Source organism: Pezoporus flaviventris, unplaced genomic scaffold, assembly GCF_033815535.1.
Source record: "Pezoporus flaviventris isolate CSIRO_AGI_PZ_B2104156 unplaced genomic scaffold, CSIRO_AGI_Pfla_v1 ptg000079l, whole genome shotgun sequence".
In the NCBI taxonomy this organism is placed as follows: Eukaryota; Metazoa; Chordata; class Aves; order Psittaciformes; family Psittacidae; genus Pezoporus; species Pezoporus flaviventris.
Window position 1 is genome coordinate 4,782,022 of NW_026892627.1, and position 22,286 is coordinate 4,804,307.

Here is a 22,286-nt window from a genome sequence, read left to right on the forward strand (position 1 = left end):
AAAAGACACTCATAGTGCAGGAGATAAACACAGCACATCAGAACTACTCGAGTCTGATTCCTTTAAATGAGCAGCACTATTAGTTGTGGAAAGTTGTGCAAGTGCAAAGGTTGTGCAAGTGCTTATTAGACTTCAGAGAATCCACAGAATAGAAAAGCCTTATGAAAGCTCAGCATTCATGTGCCACCTCCTTCAGCATCAGTACATCATTACCCAGCAGGGAATCCACATGGAGTGAAGCCTTGACTGAGGGCAAGGCTCCCTGCTGCCTGCTTATGCTCAGACTCCTGCTCTGTGACTTTCCCCAGCTGAGGATTTTGCTTCTACCCTCCTCTCCACAGATGTGGAGATGAACAAGGCATGAAACTCACACAGCTTTCTCTGTCTGAGAACACTATCTGTTCACTCTGATAGCTGGATGCCTATCTTCACAAAGCTTAAAGGATTTTATGATTGATGCAACTCTGTCAAATGAGAGTGAAATCAGCCAGCAGGTTCAGGTCATGGTTAGTGTCTCAGAATTACAGGCACTGGAGAAAATCCATCAAAAACTGTGCCCACAGATAATTTCTCATTTTATGGATGTGAGAGCTGTGACTGCAAAGCAACTTAGTAACTGAAATGCAGCCCCAGGGAAAATTCCCTGTGAAATCATCAGAGACAGGATTTCACCCAATAATCCACTCCTGCTCCGTTTCACAACTAACTCAGCCTCGTTTCCTGCTCTGCTAATTTTCCTTTCTGATGTCTGAACTGTCAGTAGAGCATTCACAGATTCTTTTGGGGCAAAACTTCCTCCCATGCCGAGGCAATCAAGGAGTAATTTCACCAAAGTCATTGGAGCTACCCCACAGTAAATTTGGCAGTCAGAAGAGAAGAATCAGTTCCCTCGCCTTGTATTACTGAGAAACGTGATAGACAGTACTGTCTTTTCATGCCTCACCAAGAAGTGCCTGTCCTGGAGTTTACTGCAATACAAATGAAACAGACCCCTGGGAAATACAAAAAAAAATAATGACTGTTTTATCTGGAGTTCCCTGAAAGAGGCAATTCTTTGCTTCAAGAGATATGTTAAGCCTGAATTGACTCTTGCTGGTATCACCGTAAAACAGGGGGAAAAAGCATTGGAAACCAGAGAGTTTGCCTGAGTGCAAAACCAGTGCGAGAGAAAACTCGGTGCCCACGGTTAATACGACAAAAGGGTGTTAGTCTACTATCTCCACCCACAGAGAAAGACAAGTGCATCTTTGTCTGTGATTAATCACTTTATAACGCAAAGGATACTGTTGGAGTTTCTCTTTCTGGTTCATGGAGTTGCTGTGGGCTATGATTTTCGCAAGGCCAGAGATCCAATGGTTGGCATCGTCCTCCGAACTCGCAATGAGGTCTAGGTTTTTCCGCTGGTCTTTGAAAATGATGGAAAAGCAGCGATACTCTGGGACATCCTTGGCATATTTTTCCATGCCTTCTGTTTTATGGCCTGCCCTCACATCCCGAATATCTTCAATGGAGACTGTGGAAAGAAAGCAGAGCCTGCTGTCAGCAGGGGTTCAGTCAGGCTTATCTGTACTTGGTGAGGGATATTAAGAAAGTACTCTTTTTTTCTGCAGCCTCTGGAGGATACCCTTCCCTCTTCCCCCTTCCCCAAACTTTGTCACTAAATAAAGCTCAAATCAAAAGGAGCAGAAAAAGCAAGAGATTTTTAAAAAGAAAAACCTTTCCCTGTTCTTTATTTAACAAAGATTCAGGATATGTGCTAGATGCCATACTGCGATATCATGTTTATGAGATATAAATCACTGCCAAGAGCTTAGTCCCAGACTTTGGAGCATTCCTGACTTGATCTCTGCCCCTGTCTGAGGGTGGGGAGAGTGGAGATGTGCCTCCCTGTGAGCATCACCTCACAGGAAAATGAGAAGTGACTTCAGTAAAAGGAGGGCAGGGGCCAACCAGTCATTCCTTAGTTTGCAAAAAAGTGAGAAGGCAAAATTTAAAATCCCATATATTCTTCTCAGTCACACAAGTGCGAATTAGGGAGGCAAAGACCAACTTCAGAGAAGTCTGGTGTCACCCATACTCCACCCTCACCCCTTTCAAGGGTAGACTTGATCTTTTCCATTGCAAGACAGTAAAACACTCCTTTCAAGTCTATCCTTCTCCATTTCTACCTCTGCCCCTCAGCTAGTGGAAATGAGCCCTGAAGTCACACCATAAGGCAATCCAGAAAGAGCAGTGCATTCGAGAGACTACATTATTAAACAAGTGTAAGTAATGGAGAGATGCCTGCATTGCTCCTGAGAGCATGCAGCTGCCCTCAAACTGTGCTAAAATTGGGCAAGCCCCCAGCAGCATGCATAGCCTCTTTATGTCTTTCATGGCTCACTTAATACATCTGCAAAGGAATGAGAGGAAAAGCCAGAAACTGCTTAATCACATTTGACTGCTGAGAAACTTAAGACTGAAGTAGAGATGACACCTACACACAATAATGGCAAAAATGTTTGCCAACAGTGATGGAGCCCATAAGTGAGAAAGCCTCACTGCATTTTCTCCAGTTAACATTTTGCAAACATCTACGAATACCATTTCAGGGCACGCATAGAAAAGACAATACAGCTGAGAGATATTCAGCCACCTTCTAAAACAAGCATGCAGACACAGACAGATACAATCATAGAATTTGGGGGGAAAAAAGGAAAAAAAAAGCTTAACTTCTCTATCTCAAACTATAAATTACAGGTAAAATTTAATTCCTTTGTCAGAGATGTGTGAGACAAATTTTATTTGTGCTTATATTGTTGATAAGTGGCACATGCCTATAAAGTATCCCCACTGTTAGCTGAACAGGAGAAACTTGCCTTTAAACATCCATTTTATCCACTCCTTTATTTAAACAGGTGCAATGTCACCATTAAAATGTCCAGTTCATTCAAAGTCAACACTGCAGAAAAGCACAACTCAGTATTTACCCTGCACATTTTCAGCGTGGCCTCCCTGCTATCATCCAATATTTATCAGCTGCTCTTTAGAGTTTGAAATCTTCCCTTTTTTTCCCAGGGCAGTCATGATAATGCTCAGCTGATGAGGGGGGAACATGACCACCCAAAACTTCAGTCTTCAAAACTCAGTAACTTTCCAAAACCGACACCTGACATTTGCTTTAAATTCTTACCACATGTTGGGGTGGCCAAACATCTTCCACTGCACTTTGCTGGTTTGGTTCCTATACAAGAACATACCATGAGAACCTTCAAGGAGCTGGCAAAGCTCCTCCCTGACAATTATGAGCAATTATCTCTGTGTGGTCTTTCATTATCACTTTGTAAAGGCCAAGAGTTGATCAGTTGGAGGGGAGGAAAAGGTTGGGTTGGGATGGGCTGCCGTGGAATTACGTTATCTGGCCAATTTACTGTAGAGTGAAAGTTTTTGGTTTTGAGTACTAAAATCAGCCTTAAAAGAAAAGGGCTGCAACTTCCTTGCAGCTGCTTTGCTAATAAACAGCCTTGCTCTTAGCCCACTAAGTAGGAAATTAGGCAAATGACTGTGATTATGCCTCAGGTAGAACTACACCCTTCATATAAAGGATGCTATCATGTTTGGATGGATTCAGTTCAGTCAGAAAGTGTAAAATGTTTAGTTAGGGTCCTTTTATAGCCAATGTAAAAAAAAAAAAAACAAAACCAAAAAACAAGAACCTTTTGGAACACAAATATTCTGTCCTGTTCAATCAAAAAACTTTAGGGTAAAATAATTCATACTCTTAATCCATGGCTACAGTGGACCCTTGAACAGAAAGTAAGTCCAGGCTGAGCATCAAAGATGCAGACATGCATCATGCAGGTGGTCCGTAAGTAGATGATTCTTCTCCACTCTGGGTCTCTTCTGGTTATAACAGTGCAAGTGGAAGGATCATCCTGTTGTTCCTCATCACCTGCCAATTGCTCACCACTTCTTGGCTCATAGAAGTTATTGTCCCTTCAGAATGGCTAGCTAGTCTGCTTGTGCAATCAATCCCTAAACTCTGGGTTGGCAACAACCTAGGGTTTCCAAGACTAGAAAATCTGATGTTAAATATTGGAAATTTAGAATGGATTCTTTGGAAACCATAACCTGGCAAAGTGAATCCACTGGAAAAGAGAGCTGTGTGGGAGGAAAAAAAGAGTGAAAACCTGTGTCTGGAAGAGCTGTCTTGATCCCTCTGGGGTATTCCGAGAAGAGGATGACAAAGAGCACAGAGCTCTTCAGTGCAGAAAAGGTACAAGGAAGGCTGAAGAAAAGGATTGGTGTCTACTGTAGTCACTCAAGAGATAAAGAGAGGAACTATCAATGCAGTTAAAAAAAAACAGGGTAAGGGAGGACACTTTTTAAAGCTTTCCATAGCTTGGTCATGTGTACTGCTTTCAACTATCAATAAAAAAGATGAAGCCAAAGGAGTCAGCCCAAGCCATCTGCAAATGTTATCTCTTTTCTGGAAAATCTTAACCCAGCATGAGTACATTATCAGCTGCTCCCAGACAGTGAGCATACTGTATTAGCAGTCCCAAACTAACTGTGTGCTGAGCTGAGCTATCTGCATGGAGAAATCAGAATAACTGAGGGACAGAGATGTTTCACAGCAGAGGAACACTTACAGAACACAGCCATCAATCACAAATCCCTGCAACCTCCCTGTTCCTTCCCCATCACGCCACAGCAGGGAGGTAACCACAAGCAGAAGAGAATCTGGAAAGTTTGCATCTACTTCTCCTCAGTATTTACATCTGCTGAAGCAGTGGTTAGTGTAAAGCCCAAAACATGAAGCACAGCACAAGGAACCTTGTGTCCTTCCTGGCCTCCAGACATCAAGTCAAACAGGTTACATCCTGATGAGCCTTTCTGGCTGCTGAGGATGCCATTCAGCCACTGCCACAGCCAAAGGCTCCCCGCTGACATGGACATACAGCAGCATTCCCTGGAGCCAGTGGAATTACTCGTGTCTGAACTAGTCTCAAGGAGATGCTGAGAACTTTCTTTTTAATCCTCCTTTCAACTGTCATCACTGGATACTGCCTTTGTGCTCCTCCTTTACCAATGCTCGGCCCAGTGTCTCTTGTTGCACCCACAGCATTAGCAGGCATGTGTGAGTCAGGCCCGCAGGAGGTAGGCGGCCGGTTTTAACAGCTTTGATATTTTCAAGCAACCAACACGTATTTTTGGGGTATTTCTCTTGATTTGAATTTCTCTCTTCACAACTTTCTAGGAGCTTGCAGTTACATTTGCAAGATCATCTCCTCGGGCAGAAGGAAGAGGAACACCTCTCAAAGGAAAACAAATCTGTGATTCACACTGATGTGCCGGTAACCAGACTTAGAGAGTCTTCAAGTACCCAAGTCCAAAACTGTGACTCACAAAACCTTGTTGAGCCTCCCCTGCGGCTCCACCTGACCCAAAACTCCCCCACCCCCAGAAGTTAGATTCTTCCTTCAAGGCTGCCTGCCTCTCTCCAGCAGGATCTGGGCTGGCCTGACCCTCCAAGGTGGCCTTGAAACACACCCCAGTGCAAGGATTTTAGCCTTGCATGCATGTGGAGAGGGGGTGGCCATTTGAGCGAGAATTATTCCTGAAGGAAGCAATAGGAAGAGACATAAATCAAATCTCCCCATCACCCTAGAAACCATAATCCCAGAGCTTTTAGGCTTCAGGAATGTATTCAAGTCACATGTATGCACTACAAGCCACTGGGCAGGCAAAACTACAAGTGTTGAAGAGACATAAGGACAAGCCTGACAAGGTGCCTAATTAGCACACTGCTTTGAGAGATGAACTCTGGCCACTGGCCTCTCCATCTCTTCTCCCATCACTGCTCCTCAGACTCTGCTGGGTGCATGGACAGTAAAATACTTCAGTAATCCTAAAGAAAACAGGGAAAGGAGGAACAGGGGCGGAGGGCAATCACCCTTTGCCTCCCTCCTGTTTGACTGGCAACCTTTTGAGAGGAGATACTTTGTCAAGAATCTTACAGAAAACAGGGAGTACAAGGAAGTGAACCTGCGTCTCCTGCCGCAGCATGTGAAGGACAAGGACTGAAAATTGCTTCTCCTTCCTTGTGCCTTTGCTGATAAGGAGACAGAGGAGGGTCAATGTATAGATACACTTGGTGGCACAACTGAAAGAGCTGCCCTTGAGTTACTGTGCTGTCTTTGGCTGGAGTACAGTTACTTTTCTTCACAGTATCTACTATGGGGTAATGTTTTAGGTTTGTTCTGGAAACAGCACTGATAACACGGGGATGTTTTAGGTACTGCTGAGCAGTGCTTCCACAGCTTGCAGCAGTGCTTGCCTCTTCTGCTCCTCACCCCACCAGGGAGCAGGCTGGGGGTGCCCAAGGAGTTGTGAAGGGACACAGCCAGGACAGCTGACCCCAACTGACCCAAGAGATATTCCACAAGGATGACCCAAGAGATATTCCACATGACATCAGTTCAGTAATAAAAGACAGGGAAGAAAAGGAGGAAGGGGGAACATTCAGAGTGATGGAATTTGTCCTCCCAAGTAATCATTAGGTATGATGGAGCCCTGCTCTCCTGGAGATGACTGAATACCCACCTGATATGGGAAGTGGTGAATGAATTTTTTGTTTTGTTGTGCATGCAGCTTTTGCATTACTAATTTAACTGTCTTTAACTCAACCTATGACTTTTCTCACTTTTACCCTTCCGATCCTCTCTCCCATGCCAGCAGGGGGGAGTGAGTGAGCAGCTGTGTAGTGCTCATTTGCCAGCTGGGGTTAAACCACGACAGTTACTCATTAGGGGAGGGGAGCTGTTTTCTTCACTCTGGGGAAAATACTCCTCAGATCCCTTCCTTTCCTTATCCTACTTGCCTGTTATTAACAAGTGATCTCTACAATGTGGCATTCAGTCATGTTGAATTACTGCACCCCGCTCTAATTGTTTCAGTAAGTCACTTCTATTCACTGTCAGGAAATGCAGATGAGAAATGTACTCAGCTGTTAATAGCTTGCACACAATACTGCATGTCTGCAGAGAGGTCAGACCTTCACCAGCTGCAGTTCAGCCAGGCTGGCTTAGCATCTTGTCAAGAACAGATGAAAGCTGCTGCCTGACCCCAGGACTGCCCTGCCAGCAAGGATATCTGCAGTGAGACTACATGGATTTCACAACACACTGAACACGTGGGGCAAGCTGGCACTGCATGCTGCTTCTCTCTTTGGTTTCACCCCAGAAAAAGCAGTTTAGTTGATTTCAGTTTCACCACAGGTGGCTGATGCTAATGGCCAAACACAGTTGGGATCAGGGCCTTTGTAATCAGCACAAGCTGGAGCACCATCAGCTCCCCTGGACCAGGAACACCAAACGCTATCCATCACCCTCATCCCCGAGGGGGCTTTCACATAATGATTTAAGGGTGGCTTTAGCATGAGCCCCACTGTGCTGCGTCTTCTTAGTCCTGACCGCACTGCTCTTTCATCTCCCTGCATGTGAATTACTGCAGGTCCCAGCTGCTAATTCCTCATCCATTCTCTTCTCTCCCCCTCCGCTGATGTGCTCAGCATGTTGTTTTAGCTTGAGATCTGCTGCACAGCAGTCAGCCCTCATTGCTGGTGTGTGTCACCAGGTGACAACCAGTGATATAATGCACATGTAATTTTACAAGTTGTTTGGAAATACCTTTTAATATCAGGTCTTTACTCAATCTTTCTGTCTACCCATCACAGCTTGGGGCGTTGATGTAAATAGAGTGATCTCTATTTACATTCCTTCCACACATCACAACCAGGACCCTGCAAACTATTTCTGCAACTAGTTTCTACTTCTGCCATTACAGTGCCACTAAATCTGGATCTAAGGCTCTCAACACTTCTGTCTTTGCATTTAACATATGCTATGGAGAATAAGGTCAATATTTGTCAGCACACTGCCTGTGATGAAAACTGTCCCAGCAACACATGTGATGGCCTGATTTAAAATTAAATCTAAGAAACAGGCAGCTCTGCATTTGAAATGACTTGTTTTATGGGTTGAGTGATTTTGATACAAACTAATGAGACCCACAGACAGACGGTTTTGTTTTCACAGCTGATGGCCGCCTTGCATAACACATTCACATCAGCAAATATTTTTCCAGGAACAAGTACATGTCTGACTGTGAAGCAATGATCCTAAAGAAACTGCCTATCCAGCTCCAGAAGGAAGCTGTCAGTGCAGTCAACTACCTGCTGTGTGTATAGAGGTTGCTGAGAGTTTCTATTGACTTTAGGCATTTATCACGGAGAAGTTAAAGTTTTCACTTCCCAACTCAAGAAGCACAGAGCAAGATCATGTCCTTTCTGCTCTTCTGCAAGCAAGTTCAGTGCCTTAATTCAATGGAGACAATTGTTCATTCTTCCACAAAAATGGTACAGTATGTTCATCACATGACATTTTAAGGGCATTCCTAACTTTCACAAGAACCCAGAAACGAAGGAAAAAATTTCCTGATGAACACTGGTAACAGGCTATAAACATAAAATTTTTGAACTATATTTAAACCATATAAAAATAGCCTATAATTGGGTCAGAAGTCTGAGGAACTGGAGCAAAATCTGTGCATTTTTAATAATCAATTATTAGATCAAAATATCAATTTCATTACTTTAAATCACTTGCATAACATGATGACAATCACATGACGTTATGCCAATTATCATTTGCAACCCTCAGTTGCACAAGTAATTTAGGTCACCTCTGTAAATTGCTCCCAAAACTGATTCTTTAAATGAAAATACAGGGAAAAACCCAAACAACAATAGTAGTTTTTAAGTAAAGCTTTTGGCCTGAAACTGAAACATCTCATCCAAAACTCCTAAACTTATTTCCTGACTACTCTGCTCTCGATTCAACGACACACCCCCCAGTGAGTCATCCTTGGTGCGGTGGGAGCTCACTCATGGCTGTCATAGGAAACGTCATCCCCCTGGGCCTCCAGCAGAGGAGAGCAGGAGGTAGCAAAACACCAGCTTCTCTGGTGCTCCACTGTAGTGCACCTACATCTAAATAACTTATTTAGTCTTTTCCCTCTGGCTTTGAATATTCTGTTTCTCCACCAAAAGCTCAAAAAGATGTTTCACTGGAAGGTTTCAACCATCCTTACAAATCCCCAGGTTCAGACAGTTTTTAAAGGAATTGAGTCTGGCTTAAATGAGCTCACACTAGGGATTTCAGCTGGTATAAGAAAAGACTTTCAAAAATAGATTTCACTGAATGCAGCACATGCCTTTTTGTTCTTCTTTCCGCTTAGATGAGACCTGATGTTTGACCATAGCTAAACAAGACAGTGTTACTAACAGGCTGCTGCTCTTTCAACACAAGCCCCTCTTCCCCCTTCGGCTCTCCTCCCTCCCATCACAGTGACATGCAGGAGTGAACTGGTTCCAATTGAACTGTTTAGCAGCCCCATCACACAAACTTTTTTTTCACCCCAAAATTATTAATCCTGCCACTTGAACCCTGTTTTCTCAGCCCAGGAAGAAAGCCATCACATGCGTAAAGGCCTCACAGGCCAAAAAATCACAAAATAGTTTGGGTTGGAAGGAAACTGCAAAAGTCATCTAGTTCCACCCCTCCTGCAAAGAGCAGGACATCTCCAACTAGATCAGGTTGCCCAGAACCACATCCAGCCTGGTCCTGAATGTCTCCAGGTGCACCCACCCTCTCTGGGAACCAGTGCCAGTGTTTTACCACTCTCATTGTAAGGAATTTCTTCCTCACACCCAGCCTGAATCTCCCTTCTTAGTTTAAAACCATCACCCCTCGTCCTTTTGCAACAGGCATCGCTAAAAAGTCTCTCCCCATCTTTCTTACAGGCCCCTTTTAAGTACTGGAAGCTGCTCTAAGATCTCCCCAGAGTCTTCTCTTCTCCAGGCTGAACATGCCCAACATTCTCAGCCTTTTCCTCACAGGAGAGCATTCACCCCAACTGTATCTCTACATGACATTTAAGATAATAGAAAGCAGCAGTGTGTTTATGGACCTGCTGTGCAGCTCAGACACAGGATTTAGCAGGTCATGGTGAAAAACAATTTTTTAAAGGTTCTTTTGTGTAGTTCTTCATGCCAGCATTCCTATGTTTTTGCTAGAGCAAGCCAGAGAGTACACACAAGGCATAACATGTTTGTTGGAAAACAGTAGATTTAAGATGCTTCAAGGGTTTTTGGAAAAAACTCCTTCCTTTGGCCTAAATGAAATATTACAAAAAATAATGGATAATAAAGAAAAAAAATGGATTAGGTACTTTCTATGTGCATAGAAATGATATTGGAATGGCAGCCTATACCCCAAAGAGTCCTGTCACAATGCTGTTCTAAAAGGAAAAAGCCCTGGGTAACAGAGCTATCATGGCAGCATCCAGTCTAAATTTCTAGTTGTTTAAAATAAAGACAACAGAGGAAGGTACTGGTCATACCCCTGTATCCAACCCAGGCAACATCTGTGCCTGTGACAACCCTGCTATGTTGGGTTTTTTAACTTCAAGCATCTGAGATTTCTCTGTCTAACTTTGGCGGTCCCCAGTTTTATCTACTAGACATCACCACACAATGGTTTACAAATAGCTTTGCTGTATGATTACAAGAACAGTAACAAGAATAACAGGAAACTGTCCACACAAGAACATAACCCTTACCCTTCCCAGACTTTTCTCCTCTGAGGTGTCTCCATTTGCTTGCTGTCAGCAATGCTGCAGATAAGATTAGACCTCCTGCTAAAACCTTCCAGTTTCCATTTTGCTCATTCTTTTTCCTCCCTAAAAAAGGGCAGCTTATCTGAAGTTCTAGGAAGGCTTTATACTGGAGGGCAAAGTTACTGTCTGTTAACAAGGAAGGGTGACCGGCTGGAGAAACTCTCTTTGAAGTCCCTGATTTTGAGTATCAAATCGTGAACCTGCACTCTTCCTCTGATTTGACCACCTTCACACACTGGACCAAATAAGGTGGCAGCCGTAGTGACAAAGCCTGCCAAATGACACTGACCAGGGATAATCCCCTCTATACCTAAACCCAAAGCAGCCTGGTGAAGTTAAAAGCTCAAGAAAGAAACTCAAACCCAGAGACCACTCTGAAAACTTGGGAATGGAAGGTCTCAGAAGACCAAGAGAGGAGCAAGGCATGGGAAAATGGATGTCCTTGGGGTTATGGCATGGGACTGGGCAGTCAGTACTCATCTCTCTCATTGACTTCCAGGTTGAGGTGTCTCCAGAGTAACTGCTGAAAGCAGCCCCAAGGTGGGCCTCCAACCCTCCTGAAAGCCTGCACCACAGGCACTGCTTCACATCCTCCCAAGTACGACAGAGCCTACCCCAGAACACTGGTAGGTCAGCCTGGCACCAGACATGCTCTTGCAGTCAACTGGGAGTAGGAGCGCAAAGCCAGTCTGGCCGGAGCCCTGCCAGAGCTTGCTTTTTCAGCACAGCAAGGACAAACTCTGCTTCGACTGCCTTGTCTCCTTTCCTGCTGTTCTGATGACAAAGAAAAGAATCTTCATCTGGGAAAAGGTGTGCATACATGAAGACATTACGGAGCATACGTGGGGGTGTGTGTCAGTAGGCAGTATTCCTCCATCTTCACTTTGCACTGAGGACACTCCCAGCTCATAGCAAGATCTCCTTCCCGCAGTGGTACTGCCTCTGTCTCCAGCAGCATGGCAACTTTGGTCGTGCTCAGTTAGAAAAGTGTATCGTGAGAGCTGTAAATGTACACCCACATAGACACACTCCCCATCTTTGCTCAACACTCAGCTCAAAGGATCTGATCTTGATGCAGGGCTCTTATTACAGCTCAGTATATAAAAAAATCACAGTTGTGCCAGCTCTCTGCCACTGCCCCAGCAACAGAGGCAATAGGTTCAACCACAGTTTCTCCAACCAGACATCAAGGTCCCTGGAGCCACAGCATAGGGACCCCCTCTCATTTACTTCAGAGGATCAGGTGGGGTCAGGCTGGAGGTGCTCTCAGCCCCCATCATTTGGAAACTGCTGTCTAAAGAAAGCAATTCTGAAAGTCATTCTTCTCAACTCATGTCCTTATTTGCTTTCATAGAATCATGGTTTGGTTTGGAAGGAACCTTAAAGCTCATCCCGTTCCAGCTCCCTGCCACAGGCAGGGACACCTTCCACTAGACCAGGTTGCTCCAAGCCCCATCCAAGACATTCACTGGGAAAAGACTTTGCTTTTATATGGGACAGAGCTCCACAGAGCAGGCACTCCAAGGGAGCAAACATTCCCCAAGGCCTCTATGTGCTGGGTTTTTTCATGGGTTATTGTGTTGGTACCTAAACAGCCTAGCTGAGCTCAGGACCCTGCCATGCTGGGCATGCAAACAAACAGTAAGGGACAGCTTCCAATACGAAGCATTTTACAGCTAGATAGAGGAGGAAAAAGGAAATGTTTGGGGAAGGATGCACAAAGAGATTAAATGAGGTGCCCAAGGTCATGTGAGAGGAGTGTGGCTGTCAGGGTGATAAACCAAACATATTTTGCCCTGCTACCTTTCTCCTGAAAATCTTATCACTGCTTGTGGGAGGGGGGTACTTTGGAAGACCCACCCTTCATTTATTTAATTATGACTGTTATCAGAAGGATTGTGTAAATAACATGGGCAGTGCGTTCTACATTTCAACATACCTTAAAATACATTCCACTTTATTAAGTTACCTCCTGGCTTTACAAGTCTATGATCAATGACAGAGAAATCTGTCAGAAAAACACTGGATGAGAAATAAGAACAGGCATAAACAGATATAAACACACCCTCCCCAATCCCACTTTGATCGCACAGTTGGGATCCTTGTCTCAATCATGGCACTAAGCTGGGTGATGCTGGCACAGAACGGTTTACTCTGTGTCCATAAATGGTGACTGCTGTAGCTGAACTCTTAAAAACGGGGCAGATTCTGACTTTCCAATATAAAGATGAGGACAGGCCTTCCTTCCCAGAGATAGCTCCTGCCAGCCCTTGGATCTCGACATCTCTGTGGTTCATCGTAAGGCTTAAATACCAGCTTTCTGAGGGAATGTAGGTGGAAAAGAAGTGTCCTGCCATAACCCTGACCAGCAGCCCAAGCACACCATACCACACCACAGATGTTCAAGCCATGTATCACACGTGAGGTTTCAGACATCAGAGTAACCTGAACTCTTGCTCTGGGGAAGAAACAAGCCAAGCAAGGCTGCTGAGACCAGCATGGCCTACCCCACAATGATTTTAGGCAGTAGCTCATGAGCTTGGGAAATGTGGCCATTCCTGACATGGCAGATTCCTCCCAGCTGTCTCTGGAGCTGACAGCATCACGCAGTTTGTGTGTTACTGGAGGTATGAAGGATCTGGGCTCATTGCTCCACACTGCAAGCATAATGGTCCTGGTTCACTTCAAGCACATCTGCCCACAGAACCCCACGCCTATGATGAAGCAAACTTTACTTACAGATCTGTGACTCTGGAGACCTCAGCATCTTCTTTGATTCCTGCCATATGGTTTTGCAGTCCTCCTGGAGCTTATAAAACCGCTCCTTTCTCCAAGAGCCTGACTTCACTTTTAGCAGCTGGCTGCCTTTCAGGAGGAACTTCAGATCCTTGTCATCTTTCAGCCCTGCAGAGAAATAGTAGTTGTATTGTTGTAAGATTCAACTCAAGAAATGATGCTCATAGGGTTTTCCCTTCCACAGGACACTAATCACAGACATAGACAGAACACTACAGTGCAGCCAGGTCCAGGGAGGACTACAGAGCAGAGAGACTCAGGAATCTGTCATGTCATACTTTATGCTCACAAGAGGCTGGAGCCTTGTAGATTTCTTAGATTTGAGTCCAAAGGCTTTTGTACCATAATTCTTAAGTGCTTTACAAACATAAAATATCTTCTTCCCAGCAAATACAGTCTAATGTTAAGAGGCAAAGCCTACAACAAAACCAACAACATAACAGTAAAAGCAGGCAAAAGAAAGTTGTGTAACTTTTAATTGGAGTACTGTCAGGAACTTTCAAGTGATTTCAAATCCATTCTGCAACAGATTTCCTTTGTGGAAACAGGAATACACAAAGATATCTCCTTTCTCTGGCAAGCAGTCCCCCTATCCGCAGGGGGATTTTGAAGATCAGTGTCACGAAGCCCAGGACATACACAGATAAGTCTGGTGAGAGACAGCATCACATCAGTAAGGTAGCAACCATGTTCCCCTAATTTCCCAGCTAGTATCCAAGAGGACTTTTATCCTTCTTACCCTACTAGGCCACCACAATGCGAGTGATAATAACCAGACCTACTGGTTCCATGAACTCCAGATTTCACGGCCTAGATTCAGAAAGGCATTTAGCATCTAGAGATCAGGCATCTGCTGAGACTTTGAAAATACAGATTGGGCTTTCTAAACGTTTCAAATGTCACAGCAACATACACATTCCTAAACAGGTTTCACATACATAAACACCTTGGACAATCTGCCCCTCAAACAAACCATTAATTACAGATCTGGAATGTGTGGGCTGGGGAGGTAGAGAGCATGAAACATGAGAAACACTTCCTTGGCTTTCTGTAATAGGCACCTTGCATCTCTGACATTGCATGAAAGGCTGGTTCAAAGCTGGTGAAACAGCACTTAACTTTGTAGTACTGATCAAGCACATCCTGACTAATGGGTTTTTTGCTAAACTCGTCTTGACAATGCAGATAACCACTTGGCCTCTTGCAGCCACCTGACACATCATGGGAAACTTTCCAATGCCACATAACACAGTGTATCACAAAGCAGAAATCCAAGTTAACTGATCTATGCAGTAACATTCATATTGCAGTGTGGCATTCCCCTATGGCGCTTGGTTTGCGGTTTGTTAAACAGGGCAAGGCAATAAACTACCAAACATCAGTTCAGGTCTGCTTGAAAAGCAAAATCCAGCATGAGAACCAAGTTGCCAAATCCCCAAACTCCTGACAATTCATACAGCAAAGTGAAGTGCCAGGTCCTGCAGAGCACCAAGGCGGGTCATGGAGGCAGCAACAAAAAGCAACACCATGAGTTTGTAACTGGGATACACTGACCTAAAGATCATTGACCCAAAGATCATTTCTGATTGCCAAAGAAAGACTGATGTCTCCATAGGAGATAAATATTAGGGATGTCCAGTGTCCACTCAGTGAGCCATTCACACACTTTACTGGTTTTGCAGATGTCAAGGAGTATGGCCAGGGCGGAGCTGGCTGAGGCACCCAGAGTTGAAAGTGCCACAGTGGGAGCGGGAGATCCTGAAAAGGCATCTGTGGCCTCTCTCTTTCCTCTACATTCAATTAGCTATTTATCTCATTAATTAATTGTCTTCCCATGCTACAGCATCCCTTGGGCCTCTAGCTCTTATTTGGTCTGGAGGTTCCCAAGAGGAGAATTTGAATGCTTCCTCCTCTAGAAACCTCAGAAAGAAACTCATCAAGAGAAGAAAAAAGCCGTATCTTGCAAAGCACGGAACGGTGAAAGACTGAGCCCAGCTATGGGACCTGGGACACCCTTCTGGGTTTGCTGAGGTTCAAGCATGGTCAGGGGTTGACGAGAGGCCAAGACCACCACAACAGACACCACAACAGCTTCACAGGTTCTTGGTCTCCTGAGTTGTGTTGTTAAGGCTTCCCTTGCATGGCAAAGGTCTTCCAAGTGCAGAGAAGATACCACAGACTTAGGCTTCACTAACAGTACTGTGGTACCCCTCAAGGTTCCTGGGCAGGAAACATACTTCTTCCTTCGCTCTATCACCCACAACATTCCTGTTCTGGCTCCCAGCATCATTCCTTCTCTTTCTTCAGATCCCAACCATGTGAGGCATGATCATGGGACTAGGAGAAAGACATGCCATCCTAGGGTGACATGAAGAGGAAAGCAGGAAACCCACCAATTCCTTTGGGTACCTATGTGCGTAAATGTGTAATGAGAAACCCCTGTGAAATGGGGCATGTCTCATTACACAGACACCACATGCAGCATGGGTAACATCTCATGCTATCTGGACATCCCAAAGAGCTGCATCAGTGTAATACAGGCAAATCTGGATGGGCACATGCAGTGGTCAAGCGCAGACTCCTCTCCTCCACACTTGATTCACAGAGGTCAGATACAAGCTGGAGCTCAGAGCCCTTCATCCTGCTCACCAGCACAGCCCAGTCAGTGCATTAGTGTGGGTCAGAACTCCCCTTCCTCTTCAGAAGACCTAACTATGGGTTGGGAGCAGCCCTCGCACTCATCCTTGGCCACTGTGCCTGAGGAGCAGGCCAGGTGAACTGACTCAGCAAAGGAGGCCACTGTACTTCCCAAGAGCAGGAGCGAAAGATGAAGCCAGATGATGCATTGCGGGAGCACGGCAAAGATCAAAGATAGCTGGGAGCTTGAGTCAGAGGGCAGTGAGAGAAGCCAGGGAGGGGATGGAGACAAGCTTGCCTCTGTGATACAGCAGGTTTGGCCAGGAAAGGGTGAGAGGACTAATCATGGATGTCCAACAGCTCCATCATTCCTTGATGTGAGAGGTCTTTCAGACAGAGAGCAGCCACACAGAGTTGAGCTCTGCCAGTGGTAAACCCAAGTATTGACTGAATCACCCAATGGTGGGCCTGGAGGAAAGAGGGGCATCCCCTTAACCGAGTGGGCACAGCCTGTTCCAGGCCTTCTCTGTGTCTGTCTAGCAGCAGTTCAAGCTCCGGCACCTAAACCAGCTGGGAAAGAGGGCCAGTGTTTCGGGCCCTGCCTGCTATGCCCAGACCAAGCACTGCCACAGACCCTTTAAATGACCTTGGGTGAGTCACTTAGATTCTCTATTCCTACCTAAAAAGCACCAGCATTTTTGTTTGGCCATAGATGGAGCAGAAGACCCTCTGATCTGCTGGTACAAGAACCACAAACGCTCTCTGATGTGCCAGCTGGTCGTTAGTCTCAGCTGGTCATGGGAATTATTTTCCAGGAAAAAAAAACCACCTTTTCTCAGCAGAAACCTCATTTCAGGTTTTATGCCTGAGCCAGCTCCTGAGAATTTGTGCCTAACAAAGCCATAGAGCTGAGGACGGTCGCAGTCCAGAGCTCCATCTCACAGTAATGGAAACTTGTATGAAAGAAACCAGAGTCATCACACACATGCATCATCTAAAACACACTGTGCAGCAGGATAAGGATATTGGTTTCCAACTATATAACAACATTAGACATGAGAAGCACAATCACTGCACTGACATAGATGTCCAAATCCTGCTTGAAACGTGGCAGAACTGTGCCTTGCTTAGCATCCTCTGTGAAATACCAAATACATATTTGGCCTGCAAAATTTCCAAGGGTCAGGACCCCCTTCCTGGCAAAATATCAATCACACACTTTAGAAACAGAATATATTTAGTGTGCAGTAATGTTCAGAGTGAAAATCATGTCTGGCAAAGGTAGGAATTCCTCAAGCAAACACGGCGCTGCAATAACCATGAAGTTAATATACTGCACTATGAAGCTTTAGACACTAAGACATCAAAAATATTGACCTTTGTCTTATCTGTCTCAGTTTTACAGCAAGCAGGAAACACAATAAAACAATAGCTGTCACGGAGGAAGCCAGGCTTGAGTTCACTATGGAGATAGGTACAATGATGCCATATAATACAGTGATAATCTGTATTTCTGCATTGCTCACTTGCAAAGCTGCTGATCTGACATAAATACATTAATTACAACTGCTACAAAACAAGCCACCTCCTGCCCGCTCTCCCTCTCCCACCTGGTTTAAAATCAGGCATAAGTCAAGTCTGCCAGCTTAAAAGGGCAGAAATCCTTCCCAATAAAATCCAAAGAACTCGGGTGGGTAAATGGCGATTTTCCATTTCCACCTGCCCTCTGTAGTCACAGAAATTAAGGGACTTGTATCCACTCGGGCTGTCTCTCCAGAGAGCAGGAACCAGCAAGGAGTTCATAGCCAGCCACAGAAGCTACAAAACAATCTGGGTTTCCTCTTTCTTTTCATCTGGCAAATGCAGACCTCTGAGTGGTTCCTCGGGCTCTTACGGCAACTGGCAATACACCACTGAGAAGTCCTAAAATCAGGCAGGAAAAGGGCACTGCCTTCCCCAAACACCCTCAACAAGCGGCAATTCAAAAAGCTCAGCAAGAGATTTGGAAACCGACCCTTTGCCAAAGAGGTCCCACTTTGATGCCTCAAACGAAGTGGTTTACACATCTGGTGGGTGGTTACAGGCAAAGGAAAGGAAAAGAAACCTTGGGAGTTTAAAAATAACCACGGAGTTGCCTTTAGGGTGGAGCACCGCCTCTGCGCAGGGAAAAGAGGCAGAAATGAAGCGGCTGCCAGCATGTGGAAGTGCCGAGGGTCTGGCCAACTTGTCCCTTACCCAGCCTCATGCCATTCAATGCTGCCACTCTACGGCTCTGCTCCCGCAGGATGTTTTCCTGGGACACGCTGCGCCTGGGCTGCCTTCGGAAGCACTGCATGATCCAGTGTGGAGCCCAGGGAGAGGCGTCGCGCGTCGAGAAGGCCGGGGGGCTACGCCACCCCTGCGGGGATCGCTGCTCATCCAGGAGCCTCCAGCGTGCGCGATGTCAAACGGGGCTCCAGGGAGGGCGCGGAGGGAGGCAGCAGCGGGAGAGAATCAGAGGAAGGCAGGGGAGGGCAGAGTCCAGCTGGGGGTGGGACCGTGGGAAGTCTCTCCTCCTGCTTTGCTCACCAGCACACGCTGGATGCAAAATCACACCGAGCCGCTTGCCAGCCCCTGCCCAGGTAGAAGGAACAAGTTTTCCTACAGCCCTATGCCAGTGGGTTTTTAGACATCACTTCCATGGGCTGGAGGAGTCCCAGATACTGCTTGCGGCTCTTAATCAGTGACTAGGGCTTGTCAGCTTAGCCTGCCCACAAATGCTTGGATCGGAGGGAGCTTGGCTCCACCCTTTCTCTTCTGTGCAGAGCTACTCCGTGCTGTTCCCACTGACAGGCAGTGAAGAGAAAGCTAGAAACACCTTTTAGCCAGGGCAGACGCAGCCCAATAGCTGCTTGGAAACTGTGCTTTAATGCTCTTCTTTTTCCACCTAGAGAAGAGCATTTTCCTAAGACTCTGGATAGTGTCTTCTCTGCCACCGATTTCCTGTATGACTTAGGTGAGTCACCCTGTATTTCTGCATAGCTCTGGCTTTATTCTTGTAATTCAAAGTTATCCTGGAGTCTGGTACAGGAACAAGCCCCCCTCAGTGGTTCAACAAGTCACTGATTGCACAGAATCAGAGAATAATTCAGGTTGAAATGGACCTCTGGAGCTCTCTAGTTCACCTAATCACCCACTCAAAGTGGAGTGACCTTCAAAGGTACATCAGGTTGCTCATAGCCTTGTCCAGGTGAGTTTTGGATATCTCTAAAGATGGAGACTCCACAGCCAATCTAAATCCCAGTTCAAGTGCTTAAATGTCCTTAGTGAAGAATTCGTTCATTATGACCAGTATAAATTTCCTTTGCTGAAACTCCTGACCACTGCCCATTGTTACAGCAATGGCTGGGACTAAAACCCATTTCTTCCCCAGCCATAACCACTTCTGTGGTGAAATACAGCAGCTATACTTACTAAGTTGTTCCATCTTAGGCAAGTTTACAGACCTTATCACAGACTGTGTGTTTTTGTCATTGCCTTTGCTAGCTGCTGCCCTGCCAGGCAAGACAAGGGTGAAGATACTGCAGGACATGGAATCAAGTTGGGGTGAATGTCTCCTACTGAAGAACCAGCATATGCCCAAGAAACTTGGCAGCAAACCACATGCCACCATTTCTGCTGGAGACATAACTGAAGGCTCTCCATCACCAGCATTTCCATCACCACCCCCTTCATATTTAACAGAGGTTTTAGAAACATTCTCTATCACCTCATCTCTGGTGATCTGTCCATTTTTCCCTTCTTTCTCTGCATTTTGAAGGAAGGTCTATCAATACTCACAGATAAACACCAAGGACTGGTATATCTGACCAGCACAAGGTCAGGATTAGAGTCTTTAATCACTGCCATATGCCACACATAAGAAACTCTCTGAGGACAAGACAGAGCCATCCTATGTCCTTGAACAGCAGTACAACTCATAATGCTTTATTTACACATGGCAACTACAAATCACAGTCAGCAAAGAAGAATAAAGGTGCTTTCTGGATGAGACATTGCTGAGCATGTTAGCTAGGCGGTCAGTAGGCGTCTGAGGAAACCCTCCAGCCTTTTGTGAGATCCCTGCATATATACAGGGGCTGGATGTCAGAGCCATAATCTCTGTAGTGCTCCCCAGGGAGCTGGGAGCTTTGCTTTTGCCACCTCTAGGAGGTGGGCACCATGATGTAATGGCTAGATTATATTTATTAGCTAGCAGTCTCTCAGTACTTCCCATATTTCACATTGTACTGGAGAGATTGATCCAATTAAAGCAGCGGGGATGAGAGTGCTCTCCCATACTTGCCTTAGCAATGCAATTTGCTTCCATGCATCAGCTGATGTCCAACAGCAGCCAGAGTTCCATAGGGATCAATCTGGGAGCACACAGAGCCCCTGCGCTTCGTTTTGTCATTAATTCCTAATAAGCAGTGCCAGCAACAGCACTGCTCAGGGCTTTCTAGGCTCTCAGAGAACATCTTACTGTACTTATCCCTGAAGCTTGAACACACAAAGCACAGGATCGGCAGTCACCGAGTTTAAACACTTTCTACAGAACAGCAGTGTGTGTGTTTGTGAGTGCTTCAGAGATGTAAGGCACTTAAAATCAGTTTGGTTTTAAAATGAAGACAAATTCATCGGACCAGAAGTGCCCTCCTTTGGGAAACAACAGATCTAGATCTGTTGTGGTCCTGAGGTCATTTAAAGACAATGTCACATCCTGCAGACAAAGCCTGAGGGGTAAATGTGACACTGTGGGTTACATGGCATTGTTTTTTGGTGTTACATGTTGCTGTGTCATGCTCTGGCACTGGAGGAAGTGATTCCTGCAAATGGCTTAGGGAAAAATTCTCTAGCCCTTATTCACTGCAGGCAACACCTGACTGGGTCTGAAGCCTGCAAACACTCAAGCATGCAATTTTAGCCACATGACCAAAATAAATGGCACCAGTCACATGAGGGAAGTTATTCATGTCCCCATGCCCAGGACTGGGGCTGTGCTAATTATCCTATCAATTCCAGCTGGATTACTCACTGAGCAAATGGAAATCGATGTGAACAAGGATGTCAGAATATGGTCCTAAAGTTAGCTTTAATATCCAGGAAGCAGACACTTGAAATAGAAAGGCTGTAGAGTCTGGTAGGAAATGGGCTATGTGAGAAAACTATTAATGCACAGGCTGCTCTTCAGACACTTTTCCAAAATGAATTAATCTCCATTACATCCTTATCTAAGGGAGCTAAGGAAACACTATTACCACTTCAGAGAGGAAGAAGCAGGTTGGTTTTGAGCTCTTTAGGGCTGGACTTGTTCTCCCTCCACCATCGTGTTTGGGCAATACCAAAAGTGGTGCAACCCTAATGCTGATCATAGTCTCTTTACACCACGCTGACACAAGTGACGTGACAGAAGTCAGCTGCCGTTTTGCCCAGACTTGGGAGACTTTGGGCCTGGAATGAAAACACCTGTGCTGGTGATGACCTCACCACTTCCCCACTGCATCATGCACATGATGTAAATTATTTATTATTACTGCTAATGCCTATGGCAGTTACATAACAAATAACAAATATCATGCTAAGGGGAGATTTTCCCACTAAAGAGGCCAAAGGTTGTGCCCTTGCTCTGTATTTGCTGCCCAGAAGAAAAAAATATGTCTATTTTACATTACGCCATTCTTTGAAGACACATTTTAATTTCATCTTCCCTCCCAGGCTGCCTCACAGTGAAATTCAATAGAATTATTTTAATAAGAGTAATAGCACAGTCATAGTGTCACTGCTCATTAACGAACTGCAGTGTCTACCCCTACACATTCCTTGGCTTCAGCAAACCTGAGAACATTCAGTCCAGGTGAACTCAGAATCCATGAGAGTTTGGGAAAGCTATAGTTCAGCTGACACATAGTAACGTGACAACCTTCTGTCACTTGATGGAACACTCAGAACATGAAGTTCTTGGTCGTAACTAAAGTCTGAGGATTGCTTTTGCACACTTAGTATGAGGAATATTGTTAGTGCAGCAACTGCTTGGAAATGAGCGCAACCGGCTGCAGCACTGGGCAGAGGCTGCTGTTTGGAAAAGCAGAAAATTCACCAAGTGAAAGGGATTTAGT

The 22,286-nt window shown here is 45.3% G+C and overlaps 1 protein-coding gene across 3 annotated transcripts in view; it reads right to left on the reverse strand.

The window, feature by feature from the left end:
• Positions 1–22,286, reverse strand: part of PLCD1 (phospholipase C delta 1) — a 55,387-nt gene that overhangs the window by 27,564 nt on the left and 5,537 nt on the right. Inside the window, exons 1-3 of one of the 3 annotated variants that reach the window (XM_061474498.1) lie at positions 18,388–18,657; positions 13,459–13,623; positions 1,285–1,513 (exon numbers count right to left, since the gene is read on the reverse strand). In XM_061474498.1, coding sequence (XP_061330482.1) covers positions 1,285–1,513; positions 13,459–13,623; positions 18,388–18,487 — 494 coding nt within the window. In that variant the 5' untranslated portion in view covers positions 18,488–18,657. Of the gene's footprint in view, positions 1–1,284; positions 1,514–3,172; positions 3,258–13,458; positions 13,624–18,387; positions 18,658–22,286 lie in introns of those variants that run through there. The other 2 variants (XM_061474499.1, XM_061474500.1) reach the window with 2 other exon arrangements.